Source organism: Phodopus roborovskii, unplaced genomic scaffold, assembly GCF_943737965.1.
Source record: "Phodopus roborovskii unplaced genomic scaffold, PHOROB, whole genome shotgun sequence".
In the NCBI taxonomy this organism is placed as follows: Eukaryota; Metazoa; Chordata; class Mammalia; order Rodentia; family Cricetidae; genus Phodopus; species Phodopus roborovskii.
In genome coordinates, this window is record NW_026126547.1 from 1,611,073 (window position 1) to 1,630,548 (window position 19,476).

A 19,476-nucleotide genomic window follows, 5' to 3' on the forward strand; every position below is an offset into this window, starting at 1 on the left:
TCACTTAGAGCATCCTTCATGTGTGACCAGGGATCCTTGGAGCTCTTCGGTGGGCACTGACTGAGTCTCAAGCTGAGTGAGGGCTCCTCTAGCGCGACCTGGTTCTGTATGGGGAGGGGAACACACATCTGGCAGGGCTGTTCCTCCCTCTACTGGGAATTTCGGCTTTTTTAACGCCTCAATAGACTCCTGGGGTTGGGAGGGTGGGCTCCGCTGTGCATAGGTGGGGAAATCGAGGCTCGGAGTGGCAAGAACCGTACCCAAGGTCACGTGGCCCCTTGGGCGTGTGAGGCGTGGGGCGCAGAGTTGGGCGCGGACTCTGCCCGCCCAGGACTGGGGTTCGTGGGGCTCGCCTGTCTCAGCGCGGTCGCCGCGAAGGACCACTGCCGGGGCGCGGGCGGGCGACAGTGCGCAGGCGCGGCGGGCGGGAGGGGACGCGCTCGGGGCGCGCGCGCTGGGCAGCCGGCGCCCCAACTCCGCCCGCCCCGCGCCCCGGCGCCTCGCCGCCCGCCGCCCGCCCGCCCCGGCGCCGCCGCCCGCGCCCCGGCGCCCCGGGCCGGCGAGGGGCGCGCCCGTGGCCGCGGCCGCTGCATGGCGCTGAGATGGCGGGGGCGCCGCGCGGCCAAGGCGGCGGCGGAGGCGCGGGCGAGCCCGGGGGCGCAGAGCGGGCGGCCGGGCCGGGCGGTCGGCGCGGGCTCCGGGCGTGTGGCGAGGAGTTCGCGTGCCCCGAGCTGGAGGCGCTGTTCCGCGGCTACACGCTGCGGCTGGAGCAAGCGGCCACGCTGAAGGCGCTGGCGGTGCTTAGCCTGTTGGCGGGTTCCCTGGCGCTGGCCGAACTGCTGGGCGCGCCGGGACCCGCGCCCGGCATCGCCAAGGGATCTCACCCGGTGCACTGCATCCTCTTCCTGGCACTGTTCGTGGTCACCAATGTCCGATCCCTGCAGGTGCCCCAGCTGCAGCAGGTCGGTCAGCTGGCGCTGTTCTTCAGCCTCACCTTCGCGCTACTCTGCTGCCCCTTCGCGCTGGGTGGCCCGGCGAGGGGCTCCGTTGGAGGCGCAGTGGGATCCGCGGTTGCTGAGCAGGGGGTTTGGCAACTCCTTTTGGTCACCTTCGTGTCCTATGCCTTGCTGCCCGTGCGCAGCCTACTGGCCATCGGCTTCGGGCTGGTGGTGGCTGCCTCTCACTTACTGGTCACAGCCGCCTTGGTCCCTGCCAAGCGCCCACGTCTCTGGAGGACGGTAAGTGCCATCACGCGTGTCCCCCCACCCCCCATTGGGTTGGAGACACACCTGCCAGCGGGACTGGTGGTGCCAGGAGTTTAACATTCTTCTTCCTCTGGGGAAGGTGGGGGAAACTGAGGTTCTGAAGAGAGGTACGGGTGTTCAAGGTCACTCAGCTAGCTGAGAATTCAGTCAGTGTTAGCACCCACCACCCGGGGTTTCTTTAGCGGTAAGAGTCCACAGCGTCTTTAGGGTGGAGACGCCAGACTGGTGTGAGTGTGTGTGTTGGGGAGGGGGGGGTGCATGATGTTAGTGGCAGGCCCAAGGTCAGGCAGTAGTTGTGTGGTCAAGTGGGGACCCAAGCCAGGTCCACTGTTTTGGGTTGCACCCATCTCCATAGAGGAATGAAAAGTGGGAGGGTGCCGGGTCTCAGGGCCAGGCTTCTAGGCTGGCTGAGCGCACAGCCCCTGGGCTCCTCTCCAGCTCGCCTAGAGTGCGTGCGTCTGGGGCTTGCTTCTCAATTCCACAGACCCGTGAGAGCAGTTAGTGGGAGAGAAATGGACTCTGAACTCTTCCAACATCTCTAACTACCCTGCTGAGAACCCGACTCCTGCCCTGAAGGAGAGGAATTTGCCAAGGTCACTCACAATCTGGGCTTCACAGCCTCTGCTCCCAGAAGCCCTGACCCTGGCTCTACAAAGACTGGGTGGGACTTGGTCTCTTTCAACTTGGGCGGGTGAGGTGGCTGCTGGGACAAGGGCAGAGGATTTTACTCCTCTTGAGAGCCCTCCTGGACTCTGGAGGTACCTGTTCTCCCAGACCACCGAACCCAAGTAGGTGTGGGGTGGACCAGGAGACTGTTCCCAGGAGTTTGGGACCTTCCCCTGCACTGGCCCTGCTCAGGCTTGGCAGCTGAGGGAGGGTTTTGTTTCTAGGTCTAGCTACAGAATAGCACGAGGAAGATGAGAGACAGATAGGTTGGGGAGCCCATATAAGGAAAGGAGGTAACCTTGGGAGCACATGGGAAGTTGTGGGGGGCTGGGCTGGGCCTCGAATCCAAATTGGGGGAGGATAATATGTGTATGTGTGTGTGTGTGAGAGAGAGAGAGAGAGAGACAGAGAGACAGAGAGGCAGAGAGACAGAGAGACAGAGAGGCAGAGGTGTACCTGCTGACTATAGGATGGACACTCACACCCAGAATCTGATGTCAGGGAGTAGCAGTACATGTCACAGGGGCCATGATGACAGGTCTAATGCTGAGCATGCATTGTCAGGCTAGTGAGAAACATGGGCTCAGGTCCTTGGTGGGTTCTCTAGGTGCCTTAAAAGGCTGTGATGTTATCTTTTTAAACTGGTTATTTTTCCCCCTGCATAGCCTCCAGGCATTCCCTTTAGAGAAAAGATTTAAAAGGAAAGAGGGAGGAGTCTGCAAAGGTGTCAGCGCCACTCCCTCTAGGATAGAGGAACCCTTGTTACTCCAGTTGGGGGAGGAAGCTCATAGTGGAAACAAGGATTCTTAGGGAGCTAAGGTTTCCCTGTGACTAGCCTCCAATTTGATGTCAATCCCTTCCTCACTGAAACTCAGCCATGCCCCTACCCTCAGGGGAAGACGATACTTCCCACTGAGACAGTGAAGGTTAAAAAGTCCATAAGGAAAGCATGTACTGAAAATATTCTGCCATTTCTAAAGCCTTTTATCCTCTACACTATTTGTATTCAAGTTCCATATTGATACCTAAATGGGGATCAAGGTAGGGAAACCTATAGTCCCCAAGGATTTCAGATGTCTTCCCATCACAAAATTCGAGGCACCCTGCAGTCTGTCAGGGTTTGCAGTCTGCCTCTTAGTGTTTGAGATGCCTGAAGAAGGTGGCACTTGCTTTAGGGGGTGTTGGTGCACCTCGGTGCCTTACTGCCACCACCTTTCAGACCCTGTCACCTCTGCTGCACAGCCTTCTGCTGATGGCGCTGCCTCCTTGCCTCCTGATTCTAGGCAGGTGGTAAGGGAGAGAGAAGAAGGCACTGGGCAGTTATAGAAGAATCTGAGAGAATGAGTCACCGAGGAAAGCCTGCAGGGTAGCCCTTGCTGGCACACAGGGGATGCTGATTTAGGGTGTCAGGTCTCCATGGGAGTCTTGGGGGGCTGAGTCCCATGAAATCTCCAGAGTCAGGTAGGTGTGCACCCCCATCTCAGACCTACAGGCTCAGCTTCCTGTCAAGGGTAGAGGCCCAAAGCACACGAAGGATTGGGCTCTAGACTCTATCCCATGTAGGGGAGCAAGTCCCTTGCAGAACCATTGCCCATCTTCAGGGAGGTTCCGAGAGCCTTGGGGAAGAATGGCAGGAGAGCAGGTCACTCTCTTGGAATGCTACTGCGGGGAGGGGGTTCTTGGGAAAAGTGGTCCTGGGCTGGTGTAGCCACTAACGCAAGGCCTCTACCCACAGGTGTCTCCTGCCCTTCCTTTCCTGAGGCTGGGAAAGAGGAGACAGACAGGGCCTGTGTCCACTGGCTCTGAGCTTCACCCCGTGCTCTTCATTGCCTTCGTGTGCTTGCTTTTTGCCCCAGATGAGTCTGTATTACTGTTATTGTTATTATTATTTTCTGTTTGAAGTAGCCCAGGTCTATTGAAATTGTGTACATCATGTGTTTTCAACTTGGATGCCTATCAGAGTAGAGGAAATGGACTTCAGTTTTTGTTGGTTCTTAACCCTAGGTTGCCTGTGGTGGAAATCAGGTTGCTAAGGAATATGTATGCTCTTGTTTCTGTGTATTAGCAAGCTGTGGGCACCACCCTCTGGGGCTCTGATGACTTCAGCTGCACCCTCTTTCCTGTAACATCTCTGACGTCTCGGGGGTAAGGGCTGCATTCCTTGGGTGCGCAGGTGGCTGTGAGTGCATGAGGAGCTTTGTGCCTCGGTTTCTCCCACTGTCAATGGGTGCAGCAATTATTCCTACAGTGTCACAGGACAGCTGTGTTTTCTGGGTACCATGTGTGGGCCATGTCTGGCAGGAGTTCCCTGTCCTGTCAGCCATCTGGAATCAGTGACATGGATGTTGCCACTGTAGTCAGATGTTTGAAGCGAGTGATCTGCTAGCATGTCTCTAGCTTTGTGAACCAGAACTGTTTCTTTGGAGTGAGGTGCTTTTGATGGGTTGAGATCACACATGGAAAGGAACTCCTCAGATGTGAATGACAGGACACTCTGCAATGGCTCAAACAGAGTGTGGCCAGAAGGGTCCTGTGGCTGTGGTGGGGTGGTGTCCCTGAGCCTGGGGCTTTGTGCCTTCATCTTGCCTGGTAGGCCCCTACAAAGCCAGGACTTGCACCCTAGGAGGTTGCAGGAGTGGGACCCAGGCCTCAGAATGGATAGGAAGAGCAGGGTTTGGGGTAGGGAGACTGTTCTCACAGCTGTGGGCTCTTGTCTTCATCTTAGGAGCTGAATGAGACAAGGAAAGAACCTTGCCTCTATAGGCCACTGTTCTACTGTGTCTGGGGATATGAGTCACAGCTGCCCCTCCTCTGTTCACCCTCACATGCAAACACACATGCCCACTCAGGAGCATACTCACCCACTCCCATGCAAGCACCTACACAAATGCTTCATGTGCATCCTGCCGTATTATCCCACTTACACACTTGTGTTTGTGTGTAGACACACCCACAGTCCTATATACCCACTCACACATCCCCCAAAATACATCTACACATACACTCAAGCTCACTGTGATCTTTACATCCATGCATATGCACATGGAAACACAAACACAGATTAATGCACACTCACACACTTCAGACATTTGATGCACATACATGCACATACACATTCGCCCTTACACTCATTTTCATACTTGCATTTTTGCTCACATAGTAGTACATACATGTTTATCTGCACATAGAGCCTCATGTCTGCTTGTGCATACACAAAACTTGTGAAGACACATTTAGGAATGGATGTACTCTTGCACACACACAAGGACACACAAACGTATCTACTTGCACACTTGTGCGTGCACATGGACACTTGGGTCACTAGGGTATTCCAGGGTATTATTTTGGGGGTAGATGCATCAGCAAGAGAAAGATGCAACCCTGAGGAGGATAGCCTGGGCAGAGTCCTGCACTGCTGTATTCATGACCTTGGGTCACTTCATAATCTGGACTGTAGAAAGAGGAGTCCAAGCTTGCACAAGGCATGCATACCGCACGTTTCTGTGCATGTATCCATGCCTGGATGTGCATGTGTGTGCAGAAGCATTGGCAGTATCTGGAAGGTGAGTCAGGGGAACAGGGAGCCACCTGTATGTAGTGTGACAGGCTCCTTGGTGTCACTGCTTCAGCCTCTGACCCCCACAGGGGAATTCTGCTTTAGCAACATGTTGAGGATCTGACTACAGAGCTTACTTTTACTCCAAGAACACAGAACAGCTCACAAACATAGTATAGTGTTTCCGAAAGACATGCTCCAGCCTTCAGAAGTGGCTGCAGCCTGGGGCAGTGCACATACACAGTTCCTAGCTGGCCTGGCTCCTCGGTGCTCAGCACTGGGGAGCCCTTTTCTCAGCATCGTGGCTCATCTGATGGCACTCATGGCTCATGCTGTGTGTGGTGCTCACGCACCTACTGCTTTGTTCTCTGCTTTCTTGCAGCACCGATGCAAGAGGTGTGTGGCACGTGCATCTTGAACAAGGACCACGACCGGTTCGTAGCACCTGGTCACCTCCTGCTGTCTGAACTTTATCATGGTCCTAGACCAGCACTAGACCATCAGTCCCCATGGGCCACTTGACCTCTTGACCTGGGACAGAGTCCTTTAAGAGCTGCTCCCCAGCAACAGGACCTGTATGCTCTTCGTAAACATATATTCTTTTTTACTCTTTGCAGGGTGTGTCCCCTTCCCTGCCCATGGCATGATACAGAGCTAAATCTCAACCTCTTAGCCTGTGGCTGGAGCCAGCTCTTCCATGAGAATTGTTACTGTGAGATACTGCCCTGTCCACCTGCCTGTGCAGCTGAGGGTCGTAGCCCCGGGCTGGGGGCATCTGTGGGATTCTCTGAATGATCATGCAGCCCCAGAAGGAGCTTTGTCATGCTAGCTGTGCATCAGACTGAGTCCCCTCAAGAGGGTAGGGGCAAGTTCAAGAGCCTCTGGAGAGAGGCGGGTGGGAGAGAACCAGAAGCAGGGATATCCTGCTCTTGAGCATTCTATTCCTGCAGGGAAAGAAATGCCATGAGCATTCTAATTGGTCAGGGTGGAGATGCACTGGGCACCGGCCAGCATGAGGATGGTGCATTGAGGTCACATGTGATATGTCATTCCAGGCATGCTTAGTATGCTTTGCGTCATGTCTTAACCCATGCCCTCCTCACAAGAGGGAGGTATGTCTGCCTGGGTAGATGGCTTGTTGCCATCAGAAGCAATACAGCCCCCAAAGGGTTGGAAAACTCATCCCTGGAACCATAGCATCTGTCTTCTCCAGCACTATATTCCCTGTGGTATGAGGGTTATTTGAGTGATCATGTATTTATTAGGAATCATTGGTTGAACCAAAAAATAACAAAACCAACCAACCAAACAAACAAAACAACAAAAACCTTCACTGGTATACACTTCGAAATCTTTGCTGAGAACTGCAGAGTGTGCCAGGCAGAGTCTCATCTAGAGATCGGGGCTGGACACTTAGCCAACCATATTATCTCTGAGTGGCTTCTGCTGATGTTCAGCTGTCTGAAGAGGCCTGAGGGGTGGGGAATGGGCAAGCCTGAAGTGGGGCTGTCTGAGGTTCCAGTGGGTGAACTTGAGCCTCCCCTCTGGGAGGCTTCGATGGCCCTGAATTGTTGTTCACTGATCCTCTATGCAGGGTGTGTGGAGCTGCTATCTTTGGCGAGAACTGTCCTTGGGGTGCCAAGCCACCTAGGGCCTCAGATCTGGCTCATTACATCTAACCTTTCATTCATAGCACCCATGTTGGGTCCCCGTATCAATCCTTCTTTCCTTTCTTGTTGTCACATGGTGTATGCGATCTGGAGGAGACGGGGACTGTGAGGGTGGGTGAGTGCAGCTTCTGTGTGGGGCTCTAAGACCCGGGAGCCTTTTGGCACGGAGGGGTCAAGAGTCCAACAGGAAACACCAAGGAAGGTGCTTCTGAGGTCCCAGTGAGAGTTGTTTTCCTGGCCTGGTAACTACAGCTTCCTTAGTTGGAAATTGGGTGAATGGAGCTTGTGGGGAGTCACCATGTTCTTGTTTATAACTTGTTTTTATTTTAATCATGGAAAATTCAGACATGCCCAGAAGTAAAGAGACCAGCACCATGGTTCCTAGATTGCCATCACCGCCTCCAGCAAAGATCGGCATTCTGCTGGTTCCTTTTCAAATGAAGCTAATTCTAAAGCGTTTACTAATTCAGAACCAGAGAGCGAACAAGCAATTACATTAATTTAAAAACACACTTATGTGTGGTGTTGACAAAGCAGCGGTGGTGGGAAGAAAGTGACATGCAGTCCCCACCCAGGCCCTGCTGGACACCCATAGGCAGGGACAGAATGCTGTCTAGCTAAGGATCCCCAGAGGGTGCCCAGAGGCTGACCCCCCCACCCCCACCACAACCTTACCTGTGGGGGACTGTACAAGCTGATGGCTGCCTGTGGATTTACCACTAACTGTGCCTTGGGCTGTGTGGGAAGCAGTGTGGGGTTCAGTTTTTTCTCTGGCAGAGACTGATGTGAGAGAAAACTCAGCAGGCCTTGTACTCATGCCCCTCACGTCCTTGTAGCCCTGGCTGCCTGAAGACAGCCTGTAGTACTCTTCTTCTCTCACAGACAGTTTGAGTGATGCCCAGGCTTGGTACTTGCTGCAGGGGTGGCCCAGAACACCACAGGTTGACAGCTGGGGCAAATTCAATGGACAGGTTTGCATACTAAATGGGGATGAGGATAAATATGGGAACCACAGGACCATAGAGGGCCGCTCAGCCCCATCTAGGGCTCAGAAAAGCCTCCAGGACATGGCTGCAGCTAGGGGAGCAGTCCTGACAATGTGAGCTGCCTAGAGCCCTATGCTGCACATGCATCCTGTATTTGGTGCACCCCATAAGGAGGGCAGGACACTGGGAGGCGGGCCTGGGCCGGGTCAGCCTCCAGCATGCTGAGTGGCTCTTTCCATAACATAAGATGGCAGGAGGGTCCTTTGTAGAGGGACTGGTTCCACTCAGCATAGGATGTCAGCAGTGAGGGTGGATAGAGGTAGGAGGCCCAGGGCCCCAAGGGACAGGGATTGATGAGGCAGGGGCAAGAAAGGGGACTGACAGCTTCTGTCCTTGGCAGGGCCACCTGTCCCTGTATGTGGCACAGAGTAGAGGCAGGTGCCCGGGAATGTGGGATAATGACATCAGGTTGGGATTGGTCCTTTCTTCAGGATGGTGGGATGAGGGGCTGGCCAAGGATGGGGCTTTCCCAGGTGTGACTATAGTGACCTCCTGGTATCTATTCTGTGCCTATCCAGGTCTGATGATTTTTCTCATCTCTTTGGGGCACTGGGTTTTCAACAGCAAGGGCTTCACCTCGGGGGGTGTGGCTTGCCACTGCCAAGCTGCTGTCATTGGCTGCGGGGTGCTGCTGAGTGCCCTCCTCATGGAGTTACTCTTTTCTGGATTCTTTGTCCTTGTCCCTTAAGCGGGAGGTGCTTCCTCCCTTATCTGGGGAGTGGGGAATTTACCTCCCAAAATGCAGGGTGAATGGCTGGGAATGTTGCCAGTGTCTGCCCTCTCCCATCTGGTTTATTTAGCTATTGATTTCTGTCAGTGTGACTCTTTTTACACTTGGCTTGTAACTCAGTACCACTTGGTTTTGATCTCATGTGGTCCTGATAAGGCTACTTGGAGCGTTTTCCTGTGCCCTTGTGTGCTCTGAAATAACCTGTCTGTGTCTGTCTTTGACCTTTAACATACATACCTCTTCCTTACTCTAAGACATACTGGATGCTCCACACTCATTCATATATGTTCTGGTCCAGTCTGAGAATCAGCCCTTCCATCCAGGGGTCCTTTCTTGTTTGACATAGGGTCTTACTATAGCCTGGGCTGGCCTTGAATTGCTCTCCTCCTGCCTCAGTCTCCTGAATTCTGGAATTACAGGTGTAATTCCACACCTGGCCGAGCCTGGCTTTTCTCAGAGGTTGTCATTAGAAACCGCCGTCTGGGCTCTGGGTACCCTTGTTGTTTCTGGGACACCGTTGCTTCTGTTGGCAGTACTAACAGATTCACAAGTATGCGCATTCCTGTAAATATTGTATTCAAGCCCATCTGCTTCTGAGTTAAGCTGAACACGAGTTAGTCCTGATACCTCTGACTCTAGTGTGTTACGCCATGGACAACCCCAGCTCTTTTGCCAAGACAGAACCCTCCCGTACTCAGGAGCTGGCTGCTTTGAGCATGCTGGGCAAGCATCTGCAGATGCTGCTCCCAGTTCCTTTCTTACTGGAACCTACTGTGTGTGTGGCTTTGAGGAATTCTGGGTCCCTGGGAGACCCTTCTTCTCTGGGCTCTGCCTGGCCAAACAGGGGCCATGAAGGCTTCTGAACTTGTTTGTAGCTGGTCTTCTGGGTCTAAAGCCAGCTGGCCCTGCATCTTGGTGGTGGGGAGGTGAATGATTCCTTGCTGTTGATTTGCTTCTGATTTCTGTGAGGTGGACACTGGTTTGGATGCAGGGTCTGTCCCATCTCTGGGGCATCTTTCAGGTAAGAGCCACTGCAAGGGATTGTGCATGTGTTGAAGTCCCTGGGAAGCCCTGTTTTCTTCCTTGCCCTTATTGTGTCTGTCTGAGGAATGGGGTCAGGGGCACAGAGTGAGCTTGGGATGCAAGGACAATGTGGAGTAGTTATTGGTGCTGGCCTTGTTCCCATAGACCCTATTAGCTCTGCTATGCCATGCACTGACATCTGCCTGACAGGGAGGGTTTCATGAGAAACACCCATGACATTCTGTGAGAGATTAGTATAATCATTGTATTTGGTGTGGAGTATGCATATGTGTGTGGGTGAGGTTGGTGCTTTTGGAACCACTAGAATAGTTGAGAGGCCTTGGGCACAGCCCCTATCCTTGCCACACCCACTCCTGAGGGAGGTGTGGAGCCCACCATCAAAGACTCAGAATCTTGGAAAGTATCAGAAGGGGAAAAGTTTACAGCTGAAGTGGGCAAAGGGGATATAATTTAAAAGGGCAGCATGTGCAGTGGTAGCGTATACCTTTAATCCCAGTACTCGGGAGGCAGAGAAGAGAGTTTGAGACCCACTTGGTCTACTGAGCTAGTAGGTAGCCTCCAAACCTTCAGGGAAACCTTGGCCATAGGCTGCTGTAAGACTAGTGTGGGTAATGGCAGTGGTAGGCCAGGGTGCCTTCAGGGAGTGTGGAGGTAGGATGGAAGCCTGGCCTCTGCCCTGTGAGGATCCAGTAGCCTATGACTCCTTGGTCTCTCAGCCTAAGCCACCTCTCTCTCACCATTAAGAGCAGTTACTCAGTCATATTGCCAGTTTCATGTACCGGGGAATGTGTTGGCTCCAAATGCCCCTTTGGCCCAAAGTCCAGAAAGCTTCTTGGGGAGAATTGAGAATCATTATCCCAGGGGATAACATGGGTGGTGAGTTTGTGTCTGCATCTGCCGTACTGGCCAATAAGAGGTGGGGGTTCCAGGGCTGGCTAGGTGGGCCAGACCTGGGCAGGTGAGAGGTGTTTAGCAGATGTCCCTTAGTCTTGCTGAGGGGTCACTTCCCCTGCCTCCCAAACCCTTCTCCACAGTACTGTCTGTGGGGGACAGGCTGTTTGATCTGCTGATCTCTTTCCCTTGGAGTGGCTCCTGGAAGACAGCATCTTGTAGACTTTTGTCCTCACTGATGCAGTCCTTCAGACGTTCTAATGGTCATTGGATAAGCTTCTCTTATAGAGCGGGCAGATTTTTAGCTAGTGGACATGGAGTAGGGAGATTCTCACTTCTGAGCAGGGATGCTGAGAAGCCAGGGGACTCCCAGGGCTACCCCTGTGCTGTGTGGAGATGGGCAGCCAGCCTATCAGCCCCACAGCTTTCCCAGTCCACATACAAGCACACTGACAAGTGAATGCACCGATCCTTGCCTTTTCCATCCACGCGCATTCACACACCTTCAATCTGGGCCCACACGTTCTTGGTGGATATCATGGGAGGAAAGAAGATAGGATGTGGGCAGATCTCAGAAGGAGGCTTTAATTGTAGTTTTTACTTTAAGGCGTGTGCCTGCCTGACTTTCACTTCCTTTAGAAGGTGGAGGGAGCCTCTTGTGCAGGCCCTTCTCTGGTACTCACCCACACAGCTGATAGGCCTGAGCGTGTTGCAGACTCCATGCTGTCCAGGGACTGGTCAGATCTATTAATTCCCAGTGTGCTACATTGTCCTGAAAGGTTCTGTTACCCTACATGCCCACCTGCCTGTTCTCTTAACCCCCAGTCATGGCTCTTGTCCTGTGTTGAGGGCAAGGAGAGGGTGCAGATGTACCATTCACTGTCTCCATGTGACCCTGAGCATTGTACAGGGTCACCTCCATACTGGCCATGATGTCCAGCCCAGTCTGTGCTGAGGGTCCAGATGTTCTGACTACCCAGTATCCAGATCTAGACATGCTGCTGTAGCCTTGAGCCTGGGGTTCCAGTTTTTCATTTGGGACTCGGTGTCCGGTGGTCTTAGAAGCTTCGATAGACAGTGGCAGGCCTTGCTCAGGGTTCTTCAAGCCCTAGAAACAATCAGCCTGACCGTGGGGCTGAAGTAACTGTGTTGCTACATTATGTGTTTTCCAGAGAACTCTACTGCCCTGTCAGGGAGGTGGTGGTGCTGGTTGTCTTTGCTGTTTGTGTCAGGTGACTTCACATGCTCTGGATGTGTTTTGTCCTTTGGCCGTGGCCTATGCCCTGCCACACCCCTGGAGCCCTACCACCCTAAACAATCACCCAGTGTACTTAATGTGTCCTCCTCTGCTTGAGTTACTTAGCTGACTTCTTGTGAGTTGAGGAGTCACAGTGACGCCATTGGAATATTCTGTGGAGAGCAGCATGTGGCCCACACGTGGATGAGTAGATGCCAAGAGAAAGAACACACAGTGGGGTGGGGTTGAGTTTAGCTACCAAGGACACAGAGGGACACACTGGTTCTCACCCTTAGTGAGTTCCACAATGTCAGGGTCACAGGGAGATTCTCGGGGTTACATGTCGAGCTCAGGGTCACAGCCAGTGCTCTCTCTGGTATGTTTCTAGAGTGCAGGTGACCACTACAGGTTTATGGCTTTGAAATGCCGTATTTATAATAGATGGAAATTCAGGAAGTTAGAGGTAGGTACCAAAAGGGGTTTAGTGTTCAATGACTGCATGGGGTGTAAGTAGTTATAGGATGCTTGTAAAAACAAAGAACTTGTCTGGCTACAATCCCACTTTTACCTTATTTGATGCAACCTACTGGAAGGTCCTGCAACATAGCCCTGAACTAACAACTGCTCCCATTGCTTGAGCATGTGCTCTGATTTCCATCAGTAAAGGCCCTTGCAAGAAACAACTCACCTCCATGCTGTCAAGGTTAAGGTCACTTGTGAGACCTGTACCTGTATGCTTTGTCTTTAAGAGAGTCCCCAGTTCTGGTCCCCATTTTCACTTATTTTGAAAGAGATCATCTCATACAACACATGCCCAGACCCTTGGCTGATGCCCAAATCTGCCTTCTATGGTGTCTCAGGCTGGATCTCCTCCGTTCCCAGGTCAGCATTCGGGAGTGCCAGGGGCTGCCCGGGCTTGTCCCAAGGCTGTCTCAGGCCCACTCCTGGTTAGGATATCTCCATCCTCTCCCGGCAACTTTCAGGAGATACCCGATCCATCCTTTGCTGTGCTTGCTAGCCTTGATCTGTGTGTATAGCGTGTGGCACAACTGTGTCTGGGCTCCGTGGGGATAATCTGTGATGAGTGGTAGGTAGCATTTGAAGTCTGCATCCTTCTCATCCCTCATATAGAAATGGAAATGCCTCATTTCATCAGATAGAAATTCCACATCTTGGCAGCTGACAGACTCACATTTCCCTGGGTTGGTTAGGGCATCTCCTGCTCTGGTGGCTGCCATGCTCTGTGATTCATGACAAATGCTTCTCTCCCACCCGGTCCTGTGGTCTGCTAGGCACTGGGACAGGCCAAGGGAAGAGACCTTCAGGGAGCAGTAGTCAGGGCTGATGTGTGGGGTTCAAGCTAAGTTCTTTGGCCATTGCCAATCTCTGTTAAGTCTTCTGGTCCTATGGTGTCTTGACTAGGTCTGGGTCAGGGCCATGAGCTATGTTCCTGTGATTCTATCGAACCAAACAGGTAGTGTCCCTCTGGCCTTCAAAGAAGGCCTAAGACTCTGTGCTCCCCACAGGCCCTTCTCAGCCTGGTAGTCATAGCGAAATGGGCTGTTTACAGAACAGGGCCTACTTTGTGCCCGAATCAATTACTTGGGTTTTATTTTTGTCATCTTACCTCCTCTGAATCTTTCTGGGGTGTTCCATGTAGTATTGAAAGCAGCCATTTCATATTCTTATGTTGGAGGTGTGTTGTTTTTATGTGACTGTCATAACAGAGTGCCACAGAGTAGAAGTAGTGGTTTCTATAACAGAAAGTTCTGTTCTTGAGGTGCTGAAGTTTGGGGTCTGCAATCAAGGTGGGGGCAAGGGCTGGCTCCTCAGGGGCCTCACACAGTCCTGTGTCCTGGCCTCTTATTACCTGTCAGATTGGAGCTGACATCACCCTAATGATGTCATTGTACTTTAATTACCACTTTAAGGAACCTGTCTCTAAATACAATTACATTCTGAGGTCTTCTAGGCTCAAGGTTTTAACATATAAAATTGGGAGGGTGTAAAATTCAGCTTAGGACACTAGATGCTAGTACCCCTCAGTCCCATGTCATTGCTGTCTGTTGGGTGGACAAAGGTGTATTTCTGCCACGTGTGGTTCCTACTGTGTTTCACTGTGGGTCTGGGAAGAGCTTGAATATCCCTGGGTGGCTATGAGTTTGGAGCTGGGTGAGGGGTTGATAGAGAGCCTCTTGGTGGCTTCCATGGTGGCCCAGGCCCTCTTGTACCTGACTATCCAGAACCCTACACACTGCACTTGTTCTCTCCTTACAGCTTGGTGCCAATGCCCTGCTCTTCGTGGGAGTGAACATGTATGGCGTCTTCGTGCGGATCTTGACAGAGCGCTCACAGAGGAAGGCCTTTTTGCAGGCCCGAAGCTGCATTGAGGACCGGCTGCGGCTGGAGGATGAGAACGAGAAGCAGGTAAGTATGATCGGTATGAGGTGGCCCTTTGGTCAGCTCTGCCTGTCTCCCAACTGTGCTGGGTTTCAGTATGTGTATTATTTAATAACGGGCAGCCGTGGTTGTGGTATGCTTACCCCTGCTCATCTTGAGCCTCCACCTATCCTTTAACGACAAGGCCGCAATGCTCAGTATTTTGTGATGGTATCTGGGGAAGAGGGAGGAATCTGATGGGCACACAGCCTGGGCTTGCTTCTCTGAAGCTTCTGAGCTGCTTTTAAGTCATGGATGCCTGTAGGGTATGTGGGTGTCTCTCATCTTTCTGATATACTTGTAGTGGGTTGACCCAGGCTTAGGAGGGTAAGTGAGATGGGTCCTGGGCACACCTCAGCTGAGGTAAATGTGCTGACCCTCTGGTCTTAGGTATTTATCTTCTCTGGCCTGTGAACCCTCCTTTGAGCTCCAATTCTGCAGATGAAATAGGCCAGAAGGGCACCCCACATCAGCCCCTTTGTTCCCCTGTGGCTTGTCACCTGTATGTCCTTGTCTGGTGTAGAGAGGAAACTGAGCCCACTAAATGAGCTAAGAGTGATTCAAGGCAGCCTATGAGTGAGACTAGGTACATCATGGATGTCTTTGTTAGAAGAATCCAGAATCATCTTTCACCTTGGGGCTCACAGGACCTTTGTGTACCTCTTGCTAAAGTCTTATGATGGTTATTTGGGCTATAGGACAAAGTATCTATTTCTCAATTGGTTTTTAACTTACTCATCAAGAAAAGATATTATTATACCCACTGTTAATTTTAAAGCATTTCTCTCAATGTCTAGACACTGTAATGCAAAGTAGTATTTATAGAAAATTTTGGATTTAATTGAAGAATAAATCACATAAGTATTTTTAGGCTGCGTGTGTGCTATTGAGTGTGTGGCTAGGATGTGGAGGGCCGTATGTGTTTATGTCCATGGGTGTGCCCATACCCATGGGAATTCATATGTGGATATGTATGTATTTGCATTTGTGGGAATGTCTGTATGTGTATGTGTGTTTGTGTGTATATCCATGTATAGGCATTTGTGCGTGCATGTGTACATGTTCATGTACACATTATATGTGTCATATACCATATGTATGAATGTCAGTCAGAGATCTTCAGAGCCTTTTCCCTTGGCCCCTAGAGTCATAATACCTTCTCAGAAATTCTTGTGGTGGCTTCTTCTTTTCTCCAGGTGGGGGAATACAGGATCTTGCTATGCAGCCCAAGCTAGCCTTGAGCTCTTGATCCTCCAGCCTCGGCCTCCCGAATGCTGGAAGTCATGCTCCGCTGCACCTAGCTTGCCCTGGGCTTTATTGCCTTCTCGAGGCCGAGAAGTGAATCTTCAGGAGATCTTCTCATCTCAGAGCTGAAGTTACCCTGCAGGGCTGCAGCGCAGGCCTCTCTGTGGGCCATGCTTGTGTGTGTTCTGAAGGGGCCCATGGTGGACTCTCAATTTCATCTCCTGCTCAGTCTTTTCCTACATCCTCTGCTTTTGTCTGATTTCCTTTCTCTCTTATCTTTGCTGCCTTTTCATTGATCACGGTGCTTATGGCATTTTTCCTTTCCCACTTTTCCCTCATGGCTGTGGAGGGAATTTTATGTTTACTTATTTATAATTCAGTTTTATTTTGATTCATATGTATTAGTCAGGTATGCGAATTTAAGTGGTGCAGTGTGGTATTTCAGCATGCACAGTTGTAGTGTCAGCGGGATACCTTCATTTTCTGTGCTGCAGCTTAACGTTTTTGCATGGGTGTAACCACACATGTTGTACCTTGAGTGAACGGCACTTTGGGCGTTGCTCTAGCAGTCTCTCCCACCTGTAGTTAGACATCGTGTCTTAAGGAGCCCTTTTCTTCAAGTATTCAACTAGATTTAAAGTATTGCCTTGCTTTTTCAGGGGTGTGGACTTGACATTTCCTGGAGTGTTTTCCTCAATGGAGCGCACTTTTCTTTAAGTAGTGCCCAATTATAGTTCACTCCTGAAGCACTAGTACCCTGGGTGTTCCAGGGCCACAGCATCAACCACCCTGGGGACTGTGAGTCCTTGGGACTCAGGACTCACCTTGACTGTGAGAGGGATCCAGGCTTGCACCTTGGCTCTGGGAGGGAATCCTGGTGGTGGTGGTGGGGTTCTGCATCATCTGTAGGAAGTGGTAGAACATGGTTCAGAATAAGATGGTTCAGAGGCTGCTGGAGCTCAGGGGAGGAGCATAGGCAGAGACGGTCATGGGGCACTGCAGTGTGTAGAGTATTCCAAGCCCTCCTGTTTTCTCAGCCCGGCATAGATCAAGAGACTGAGCTCTTCCTGCGTGACTACTCAGGGAGGGTCTTGAGCCATGACAAGCATGAGGACCAGGGACCAGACAGCCTAGGACCCTGATATGAGTGGGGGACGTGGGTTGGGCTAGGCAAGTTCTGGATACAGTGGGGTGAACTACCAGGGGTTTGGAGATCTCAGTTTCTCTCTTCCCCGTGCAAGACTTTGTAACTGAGGATGCCTGGCAAGGGGAAGGCTGGGCTCAGTTCTCAAAGCAGGTGCTGCACTCAAGAGATCCAGTGTGTGGCTGCCAGATGTGCTGAGTATCTGTGGCCCATCCTGACTGTCTGGGACTGTAAAGGGCAGAGCACTGGCTACTATAAGAGACAGACCTTACATGACTGTACCGCCATCACCATCCCAGCTCCATTTTGTCCCAGGGACTCATGGGACAGACAGAAATCACAGAGGCATTAGTGACCACACCCCAGCACAATTGCTCAGGACTGTGGTGCCGCTTTCCCTTTCCACTGTTTTCAGTTTGGTTGCCCTGACCCTGTTGCCATAGCTGTTCTCGTCCAATTTCAGTTATGTCCTATTGCGCTGGCAGTGAGTGCCACGCCTGCACCGTGTGAAACCTCCGAGTGTCCTGGGTGATGGTACCATGAGAATTTTCCATTTGAGATCACCGAGGTATCCATACTTACATACAATGTGTTTTGGTCCCAACCTCATGAAGTAAGACTATTAAATGCAGAACTGTGCCCTCTGAGCAGGGCTGTGCTGGGCTCTAGTAACGCTTCAGCTGATGCCATCCAGCTTGGTTCCTCACATTATTTAAGGGTGTGAGGCCTCCATCACAAGTGACCAGGGTCAAGATGGGATTCCATATGGAATGGCATGCTTCATCATAAGCGAGGTTACATGCAATTGTGTAATCATAGGACAGCAGAGTCGTAAATCAACGAATTCAACAAATGCTGTTGTAGACTGTCAGGTAGGTGGGCAACAGCCAAATAGGGAAGTCTTTCTATAGATTTCAGACACTCTTACAACACTCTTAGCTTTAGGGTTGGTGGAATTTAAGCTGTTAAAATTAGCGGTACCTTCTAAGAGGTTTACCTAACAATCGTGAGCATGTTAGGCCATATACAAAGGTTAAAGGTAAGATGCTGTTTTTCTAAAGAACCTGATAGTCAAGAGTAATTTTGGCTCTCATTCTGCAACATTCCAACTCCCTAGTCACAATCTTCATTAGTCTTTAGCAGAGAAGCAGCTTCTTTGGAAAGCTTCAGCCCCACATGGAAGGATGTGCTAGGAGCTATTCCTGTCTTCTCTGAATCCTCTTTGGGGCGTGTGTGTATGTGTGTGTGTGTGAGAGAGAGAGAGAGAACATGTGTGTATGTGTGTGTGTGAGTGAGAGAGCATGAGAGACAGCATGTATGCGTATGTGTGAGAGTGTATGTATGTGGGGTATGTCTGAGGGTTACTCTTTGGGGAGGATTTTGGATGTAATAAATGACCTAACTTTCCAACTAAACAAACAGGGACCACAACAAAGGGAAGTAGGATCTGCGAGGAACAGAAAGCCTGCTGCACATTTGTTTATCCTGTAGTTAAGACAGGTAGTTAAATCCCTTTAAAATTCAGAGTTATCTGTAGGGTGGCCTCTGCTGATATCCGCCTGTCGCGATGGCTCTGTTTGATTAACCTGAGACCTGGGGCTCAGAGATCTTAAACAACTTGGGGGTGATAATGAAAGGGTGGTGTGGCATTGAGGGCAGAACCCTAGCCGAACAGAGCGCCTCTTGTGGAGGGAGCCGTGGCCACTCCCTTCTTTGTGTCCCTTTCGGCTTGTTCACACATTGACAGAGAACAGAGTGAAATTGCTCTGAGGCTGGAACAGAGGCGTCAAAGTTCATTCTTTGAAGGACAAACGCCTGAGAGACACGGAGCAAGAAGAAAGACCCATGAGGGGTGTGAGGCCTGGAAGGGGTAGTTACAGACAAAGCAGCCGACCAAAATAGAGCCTTGGGGCAGGCAGGGACCATTTGATGCCTGTGGGAGCTTGAAAACTTCAATAGATAAAACAGGCCAATTCCTAGAAAAGCATCAGTAACCAAAGGTGATCCTAGAAAGAAAGCCAGAACCCCTACAGCCATTAAAAATACTGATCGGAGATTTATTTATTTATTGTTATATTGTCACATTGTGGTTTTCTTACCTGGCAAGCCTGGGGGTTGAACCTAGGACTGCACATGCCAGTTAAATGCTCTCCCACTGAGCTGTACCCTAATCCCCAACTCTGTCATTTACAAGCCTACCCAGAGTTGGCAGCAAGTGCAGAGGTTTGCAGATGAGTTCTTCTACACTTCAGCTGGGAAGCTGTCCAGATACACTTGGCACTGGCAAGAGTGAGTTCTTTGGGATTAGCATGGCCTTTCTGGTGATTACACTGGGCCAAGCTAGGAGGCTCAGCTAGGACAGTGGTCAGGGGTGACCATGGAAGCCCATTTCCCTGTCTAGTTTTCATTAGTGACTCTTTTGGGGCCTTTGTGATTGTGGACCTTACCTCTAATAATTCTTGTACCTTCCACTGGGAAGGTGTTTTTGGCTGCTTGTCCCCTTGTGGTGTCTCTGTTAATACATTGTGTTCTAGGTAAGAGGC

The 19,476-nt window shown here is 51.3% G+C and overlaps 1 protein-coding gene across 1 annotated transcript in view; it reads left to right on the forward strand.

Annotated features, from left to right (window-relative positions):
• The first annotated feature begins 573 nt into the window (after positions 1-573).
• The window catches only part of Adcy1 (adenylate cyclase 1), a 104,104-nt gene continuing 85,201 nt past the window's right edge, over positions 574-19,476 (forward strand). Inside the window, exons 1-2 of the mRNA XM_051200576.1 lie at positions 574-1,238; positions 14,383-14,532. Coding sequence (XP_051056533.1) covers positions 603-1,238; positions 14,383-14,532 — 786 coding nt within the window. The 5' untranslated portion in view covers positions 574-602. The remainder of the gene's footprint in view (positions 1,239-14,382; positions 14,533-19,476) is intronic.